The 8,287-nt window shown below is 59.9% G+C and overlaps 1 protein-coding gene across 1 annotated transcript in view; it reads right to left on the bottom strand.

Moving 5' to 3' along the window:
• Nucleotides 1-72: 72 nt before the first annotated feature.
• Nucleotides 73-8,287, bottom strand: part of LOC100550622 (microtubule-actin cross-linking factor 1, isoforms 1/2/3/5) — a gene marked incomplete at its 5' end in the record, with an annotated part of 20,896 nt that continues 12,681 nt past the window's right edge. Inside the window, 17 exons of the mRNA XM_019622750.1 lie at nt 73-144; nt 236-361; nt 711-806; nt 1,130-1,234; nt 1,843-2,004; nt 2,209-2,286; nt 2,532-2,660; nt 2,985-3,261; nt 3,384-3,538; nt 4,207-4,300; nt 4,386-4,513; nt 4,757-4,852; nt 4,937-5,056; nt 5,214-5,320; nt 5,405-5,517; nt 5,784-5,950; nt 8,065-8,176. Coding sequence (XP_019478295.1) covers nt 73-144; nt 236-361; nt 711-806; nt 1,130-1,234; nt 1,843-2,004; nt 2,209-2,286; nt 2,532-2,660; nt 2,985-3,261; nt 3,384-3,538; nt 4,207-4,300; nt 4,386-4,513; nt 4,757-4,852; nt 4,937-5,056; nt 5,214-5,320; nt 5,405-5,517; nt 5,784-5,950; nt 8,065-8,176 — 2,137 coding nt within the window. The remainder of the gene's footprint in view (nt 145-235; nt 362-710; nt 807-1,129; nt 1,235-1,842; nt 2,005-2,208; nt 2,287-2,531; nt 2,661-2,984; nt 3,262-3,383; nt 3,539-4,206; nt 4,301-4,385; nt 4,514-4,756; nt 4,853-4,936; nt 5,057-5,213; nt 5,321-5,404; nt 5,518-5,783; nt 5,951-8,064; nt 8,177-8,287) is intronic.

Genomic DNA, 8,287 nt, shown 5'->3' with positions numbered 1-8,287 from the left:
AAAAAAAAGAAGAAATGATTAAGTAAACTACCTGTGCCTGTCCCCGGGAGCATGATTGGAAGAAATACAACTTTAACTCGTTAGGTAAGAAAGAGTGACAAAGAAGCTGCCAGCCTCCACACACACAGATTGAGTCCTTCTGCCCTTCCATCAAGGCAGGGGTTAACCCACACCCAAGCCCTCCCTGCCCACGTCTCCACACCCCACGCGGGTGGCAGGGACTCCCAGAACCCACCATGGAGTCCTGCAGCAGGTCCTCCAGCCGCGGCAGGCTCGTGCTGTGGTCGCAGGAATACTTCCTTCTGATGGAGTCCTGCAGGTTGCGCAGGTACGCCTCCGACTCACGGGCATCGCTGAAGAACTGCGAAGCCAGAAGCGTCACAGAAACCTGCGCAGCTCAACGCGGCCATCAGCAGCACAGCACTGCAGGACAGCAGCCCAGATCCCACCCAGCAGCTGCCTGGTCCCCTCAGATATTCCCAAAGAGCTGCTAGAAAGAGGTGGGCAGCTTGGAAGCAGCACCCTGACGAGCAGCGCAAGCTCCCTCTCCCCTCTGCCAGAAAGGGAAAGCAGCCCATGAACCTCATGCACTGGGATGCAGCCAATGGAGTGGTGCACTGGGCTACAGTGGATGCTCTGCAACCCACACACGCAGCAGGGTTTGCCCTCCCGCTCAGACCCAGCGATTTGGGGCTCCCTGTCCCGCGTACCTGGAAATAGGCGGCGTTCTCCTTCACGTGCTGCTCCACGCACAGGCAGAGCTGCTTGATCCACTGCCACTGGCTCTGCACAGCAGCGCTGTAGGCCTGGGGAACACACAGCAAGCAGCAGTGAGCGCTCACCACCAGGAGGGTCACAGGAAGGACACAGCCACAGCCGGTGGGATGCACATAAATGGGCAACGCTCTGCCTGCTGTGGGTCTGTTTGGACACAGACGAAGCACAGAAAGCAGAGCAGGAAGTGGCACACAAGGGCTGCTGCAGGCACAGATCTCCTCCCGCCTGCAGGTCCCACGGCAGGACGAAGCCCTCAGCCCCATTACGTGCTGTGAGGGCTCCCTGGGCAGGGCAGTAGCTCTGCACGCCTCCCACACTCACGGCAGATTTGCTGCCCCCAGCACCCGCTCACCTCCACAGTTTGCTTGGCGGGGTGGTTCTCCAGGGCCAGCAGCTCAGCGGTGTCTTGGAGGGAGCGGAAGATGTCCTGCTTCTCCTCCAGCTCCATCGTCAGCTCCTGCGTGAAGGACACAAGCACAGTTCAAATCTCAGCTATCAGCAGCAGCCTGCACTCACAGCACGTGTCCAGCTAATGGAACAAGCAGTATCAGAGCGCTGCAGCAAACAGCAGCAGATCTCAGCTGCTGATAGGAAACCAGCAAGGCTTGTCCGAGCACCATCAGGCTGCCCTGTGCACCAAACACACAGGGCAGACCAAACTCCGGAGCTGGAAGCCTGCCCAGGGACCTCCTCAGTTTCAAACAGTACAATTGTGGGAAGACAGCAATTTATTTATACTGCTTTAAAGAGGAATCAGCTTTCCTCTTTAGCCCAGACTTCTTCTTTTTTGTCTGTGTAAGGATGTCTTGTTTCAAGCAGTGCTAAAAAACATCTTTTGATGCCTCTTCAATTGACACTGAATTGAGCAGACTTTTTTTGTGCCTTCAGCCCCAGGGAGAGCTGCACTCGTGAGCTACAAGCTGTGACTCGGGAAGCATGCAACACGTGCCGTGCATCCCTGGGACTTCTGCATGGAGCTCGAGGGCAGCGCGGCGCAACCAGGAGTTGCCCAGCCCAGCCCAGCCCAGCCCAGCCCAGCCCAGCCCAGCCCAGCCAGCCACTCACCGAGAAGTAGTTTCTCTTAGCTGCGATGTTCGGGTTGTTGTCACTCCAGTCGTAGGCCAGTTCCTCCTCCTCCTTCTCATTCAGCCATATCAGCTCGGCGGTGGCCTGAGACACAAAGCCGTGCAAGCTCTGCAGGTGCCTCAGTCGGAAGCTCGAGGTTTCCTGGACACAACAAAGTGACCCATCCCTGTGTGAGCTCAGAGAGCCAGGGCTGAGCCTCGAGAGATGCTGCTCCCTCACCGCCCTGCAGCTGAGCGGTCCCTCCCGCCCTCGCAGCAGAACTGGGTGCTCGACCCGGTGCCCAGGACACAGCAGGCGCTCCCTGCAGCATCAGGCATTGCTCGAGGTGCAGACAGACCCACTCACCATCAGCTTGCAGTACTGTGTCTCCAGCTTGCCGAGCGTCTCTGTGTAGCTAGCGCGGAAATTCTGAGACATCTTACCCTGAGGGATGAAAGCATTCCTGTTATCTGATGCAGGACGGCATCCTTCAAAACCCCATCTCCAAATCCATCTCCCCAGCTTTGCGTGAGCGAGAGAGGGCAGAGAGGATGCTCAGGGCAGCAGCAGCCCAGCATCACTCAGAAGCTCTGTCCTTAAAAACCCACCTGCCCCATCCACCTCTACCCACAGGAGGGGACATCCTGACTTTGTCACCCTCCCATGCACACAGCGCCGTGCTGCCATACCTCGTACAGCCGTGCCTCCTTGACGTTGGAGCCCAGCTCCTCCACGCTGCTGTGGATGTGCTGCTGTGTCTCCAGCTGGGTTTCCACGCTGGGCAGGTCACTGCCCCATTCTGCCCGCTCCAACCTCATCTGCAACAGGCCAAGAGTCCAGGTCAGCCCTCCTGGGCTGGGGACTCACCTCAGAGGGCCAAGAGAACCTCCTGGGTAATGAAGGAGGTGATGGGTGGCACAGCAGCCCTGGTAGGGGGCCCCAAGCCCACGGGACTGACTGGTCACTGCAGATTTGCATGCAGCTTTGAAAGCATCCTCCAATATGCAATGAAAATCGGGATCACATGAGAGAAAACAAGACAAAAGCTCTCCAGAAACTCTGAGCCATCAAAACAACCACCATCTCCAGAGAAAACCGCACGTCCTCCCTCGTCAGCGTGCAGGAAGGCAGTCAGCGCTCACCTGCATCTCCTCCACCCAGGCCAGCAGCTCATACACGAAGCGCAGGCTGCCTTCGTCCTCAGAGGAGGAGATGGCCACCAGCTCTGTCCTGGTCATGGGCTTCCTGAACCAGGAGGCAGATGAGGTGTGCAGCCCTTTGGTCAGGGATTCGCCCTTCAGCTGCGTGGTGCTCAGGGTGGGTGCGGGCGCCAGCTCCAGCGTGGAGAAGTGGCCCTTTCTGTACAGGTTGGTGCACTCCAGCCTCAGCGTCACCAGCTCGTCCTGCAGCCGCATGATCCTGGAGGAGCAATGGAGGAGTGAGCAGACGAGGCCGACGCCGTGCTGCCTCCTGGCACGCGCGAGGAGCGGGGACGACACGCAGCCCCCCCGGAGCCCAGCTCCCAACACAGCCCCACTCACCTGAACGCCAGCTCCTCCAGCTGGTAGTAATTCTCGTCGCGGAGGATCTGCACGTCCACCTGCAGCTGGCGGAGCAGCCCCTCGCACTCCTGCAGGTACACCACAACGTCGGCCTCGTACTGCACCGGCTGGCCGGCCTCCAGGTGGGCAGCATCCTGCGTGCAGATGGGTGAGACTGAGGGCTGCTGCCCCAGCCCTGACACGTGGGCAGAGAGAACAGAAACCCAGCGCTGACTCCAGCACCAAAAGGACCCCTTCACCCCTAAGCTCAGCTACGGCTGTGTCTGTTAGAACTCACACCTCACTCAGGACGTTGCTTTTAAAAAAACTCCCGCAGACAAACCTAAAACTGACAGAGACGCCCCATGCAGTGACTGTCCCTCACATGGCACCTCACTTCTGGGTTGGATTTAACCAGCCAGCTTCCAGACCCCGCACCTCTGTGCACCTCCATCTTCCGGAACAAAACACTTCCTCTACAGAAATCTACTCCACAGTTAGTATGTAGCTACAGTCTGAAGCCGAGTCTTTTCTGCCTCTCTTCCAGACAAACGCAGCAGATTTTTGTGGTTTTTTAAGCCTCGTGATGTCACAAGCTTTCCCAGAACTGCAGCCACCTCCCAGGCCAGCAGCCCTGCAGGGTCCATCCCCAGCTCAGCTGGCACCCACCACCATCCCCCAGCCCTCCTGGGACGGGCTCCACATCCTACAGAACGGAAAGCTGTCCAGGGGAACTCACGCCCCGCAGTAAGCGGGAGGGACAGAGATGGGCGTGAAAGAAGAGTCAGAAGAAGGGAAAATAAGAGTGTCAGCCCCCACTCACAGCTTGCAGCGTGTTCTTCGCAAGTGTGAGTTTTTCTTCACAGCTCAGAGCGCCATTCTGGATTTTGTTGGCGATTTGTAGCAGCAGCTCCAGCCTGAGGAGACGGACGGGAGAAAATGAGAAAGGCGCTGGGTCACCCCTTTGGGCACAGGGTGTCCCTGTGGGGCTCGGAGGGGCACCTTTCCACCGCCGGCCGCAGGAGCTTCTCACGCTCCAGCATCTCGATGATCAGCTTGCCCCACTCCTCCTCCACGTCGTTGGGGTGGTACCCCTGCGGCAATTTGATGCGTCCAAACTCAATCCACACCTGCAGAAAACACCAACAAAATGGCAACTCACAGCTCCCTGAGCTGGTCAAAGTGCGGCAAGGAAGGCGGCGCTGTGAGGCAATGTCTGTCTCCACTGCCGAGCGCTCTTTGCTGAATTATTTGCCCCGAGGGTTATTTCCACTTCTCCATTCCAAAATAAACCTGGAGTGAGTACACCACAGTCTTGCTAAAAGCGCAGCACTCCCACCTGCAAGCCTCTGCACGGCCACGGCAACCCTTACCTCTAACAGCTTGTAGAGCTCCTCTATCCTTCCCTTCTCCTGCTCTCTCGCTGGGATTTCAGTTTCTTTGAAGTGTATGTATTGGTTATAAAGTGCCTGTGATGAGAAAGGCTGCATCAGAAACCACCCTGGGGAACAGCACCACGCAGCACTGTGTGCAAGGACCGCAGCAGGACCCACCTTCAGCTCTACGGGGTTCTGGGGGAAGGATTTATCCGACATGAGTATCGTGTGCTGCTTGATCCAGGAGATGAGGGACTCCAAGCGGGTCTGGTACTCCAGCCACCTCGAGTCCACCTCCTGCAGGGGAGAACACGCCGCAGTCAGCACTGCCACATCCCCGCATCCCTCTGGACCTGGGGAAGCTCCCTCCTCCCAGAAGCTGCTCCCGGCCTGTAAGGGCTGAAGGAAGACCTCCGGGCCCCTCCCGAGCCTGGTGCTGAGCCGCATTGCTTACGATGGCACTGATCCCTTCTCCTCCCTCAGGGACTTTGGGAAAGGCATCGTAGATTGAAGACACGTAAGTTATCACCGACTTCTCATCCGGAGATGGAACATCCACGTCTGCAGAGGGGGAGCAGAAGCTGTGAGGACCGGAGCAGACACCGCGCTCAGCTCTGCCCCGCACCGCCCTCAGCAGCTGCTCACCTTCAGCATCCAGCAGCCGCGTCACCCCCAGCCGCTCCGCGATCTCGAAGGCCTGCTCCAAGTTCTCCCGGTTACTCTGGACCTGCACCCGCTCCATGTCCACCAGATCCGGCCTGCGAGACACGTGTCAGAGTCCTGACACCGGGGCACAGCATCCCAACCTCGTTAAACCTCACCCCCACCCGCAGCCTGACGCCTCCGTCGCTTTTTCTGAGCGTCTGCCCTCGGCTCCTTGGCACAGATGGTTCCAAGGGAAAAGAGACCCTGAAAACCTCACCTGCATCCCGAGCAACTGCATCCCACCACCAAACACAGAGGTGGGCAAGGACCCCCGGGAAGCCCCCAGCCTTCCTCCCACGCACCAACAGTTCTCACCCACCTGTATCTGTGGATGAGCGCATTGAACATCTTCCCGTCGCTCCAACACGAGGAGAAGTTGGTGCACTTCACCCCGATGTAACCCGCTGTCACTTTCTGTGTCCATAGCAGCAGTTTCTCCTTGGCTGACATGTCCCCTGACTCCCCACTGATGTAGATGTCAGAGATCTGCAAGCAGGAGCACAGCAGGGGGTGATGCAGGGAAGGCTCCACCAGGGCGCTCAGCTCCTGCAGCAGGGCTGGCAGCCCCCAGCAGAGCAGGAGGAATCTCCTGGTGGCTGCGAGGGAGACGGGATGCTCAGACGGTGAGCTCAGGGACAGTGCTGCGTGCGGCGTGGTTTGGGCAGAGCACAGCTCCAGGCGCAGTACCACCAAGCTCACCAGTGCCACTCCTCGGGGCAGAGCAGTGCCCAGAGGTGCTGCTCAGTGACAACCGGAGCAGAGGTGGCCCATGCCATCACAGCCAGCACGGCAACTCGGAGCAGAGCCACCAGCCGGTTTTGGTGGCAGAGGGCAGGATGGGAATGCCACATCCCAGCTCCCCCTCACCATGCCCAGTGCAGCTGGCAGTGCCAGCACAGCCCTGCAGCAGGACCGACCACCGCCACCGCCTCTCCATAGGAGCACAGCACCGGCTGCGGATCCCAGGTTTGCACGTGACAACACGCACGTGTCTCCATACCAGACTATTTCTGATTGACACGGCTTGCTCCCCACCCATCCACCCAGCTCCCCAATTAGCACAATTACCTCGCCTTAATTACGGGGCAGACAAAGAGGAGGGTGTGAACTGTGCATACTTTCTGGGTGCTGGCAGAACACAACCCAGCTGCTTCCTGAGCATTCCTCCTCCCAGCCATGCCGGGATCATCAGCACCAGCCCCACCTGCTGCCCCTCCAAGTCCAGTTTGTCCCCAGAGCGCCCCATCACTGCATCCCCCAAGCCCTGGGCAGCAGGGATGGCAGGGCTCCCCCCGCCCGCCGTGCCATTGGTATGCTGCAGCTCACCTCCCTCCAGCCTGATCCGCTGTCATGCACAGAACCGCTCTTTGTGCAGCCAGCGCCGCCGTTAACTCTTCCAGACCCAAAGGCTGTGGGGCCGAGGACAGTGATGCACCGGGTGGCTGCACAGCTCCCAGCATGGAAGGAGCCCTCAGCACGCCCATGGAACCCCGGTGCAGGGGGCTGACCTGCCACGCTGCCCGGCAGGGACACTCCTTGCTGCAGCCAGCCCCAGTAGTGCCTTCCTTTCCACCATCCCCACCTGCTGGGTCTCCCCACGAGCGCATCTGTGCAGGAGACCCTCCTGGGGGGGCCTGGAGAGGCGCAGGGTGTGGCACCGGCTCCACCCTCCTTTCTTCCTACATCAGTGTCAGGACTGAGATTTAGGGAGGCAATAGGCAGATGGTAACACCAGGCAGCTCCTCGCGGGCCTTTCCTGCATCAGCCTTCACCAAGCAACTGGTGGCCTTCGCAGTGGCACCGGCCCTAACACAGCACAGGCACGGGGCAAGAGCCCAGCCTTCCCAGCACTGCTCATCCCATGGCTGTGAGCAGCTTGGTCAGACCCGAGCTTGAATTCACTCTATGAGCCACCTGCAACAGCAACAGCTCCAAAGCCAAGCACAGCATCACCTTCTCCTCGTGGAGACCTTTCTCAGAACGGGCAGATAGCCCACGCTCTCTCCCAGCAATGCTCTGCCATCTGTCACCTCTAACTGCCCCTTGGAGCAGCCCCTCACCGACTAGCAGGGCTGTCCCAGCACCCCATCCCTGAGCATAGGGGTGGCTCCAGGTGGGTGTGATGCCCACGGAGCTCACCCTGCCCTCAGCCCCACACCGAGCTGCCGCTTCCCTTCATCAGAGCACGGCACAAGAACAAACCCAGGTGACACGTTTTGAGCCCCCCGACCACCACGCTCACCCCCTGGCACCACAACACCACGGCAAATGCAATCACATCAAGAGCCCACACACCCGTGGTCCCAAACCCACCAACCTCACTGAGAGCTGCTCCCCACCATGATGGGGTGCTCCTCACATGCGCCCACTTTCCATTCCCGGGCTCCACATGAACAAGACCCAGCGGAGATGCTCGAGGGGAAGAGGCTCTGCACCTCTGCCTGCCGCTTCCCACCCCACCTCAGGTTGTGCCTCGCAGCGCACAGCTCAGCACCACTCGCAGTGCTGACCATTCCCAGCAGCCACAGTCACTGGCGGTCTGCTGGACCGGGTTCCCCCCCCACTCCAAAGAAGGGACGATGGCACACGCAGACACTGACCGTTCCTCCGGGCGGCCCGGAGCTGCCCAGCAGAGCCCGGCGCTGTGCGGTGCGCACGCCTTCAGCAGGGGAAGCCGCAGTCCCACCAGCTCCGGTGCTCCCGGCCCGCTCACTGCCGTACCCCGAGGAGCAGCAGGCGGTGCCACCAGAGGAGGACCCGCCGGTGGGACGCCGGCAGCCGTGCACGTCGCCCTGCCCGGCACCAGGTGACGGCAGCACCGGG

Source organism: Meleagris gallopavo, chromosome 25 (genome assembly GCF_000146605.3).
Source record: "Meleagris gallopavo isolate NT-WF06-2002-E0010 breed Aviagen turkey brand Nicholas breeding stock chromosome 25, Turkey_5.1, whole genome shotgun sequence".
Classification (NCBI taxonomy): Eukaryota; Metazoa; Chordata; class Aves; order Galliformes; family Phasianidae; genus Meleagris; species Meleagris gallopavo.
Note: the sequence above shows the minus strand (reverse complement) of the source record. Positions and strands in the feature narration are given on the sequence as shown.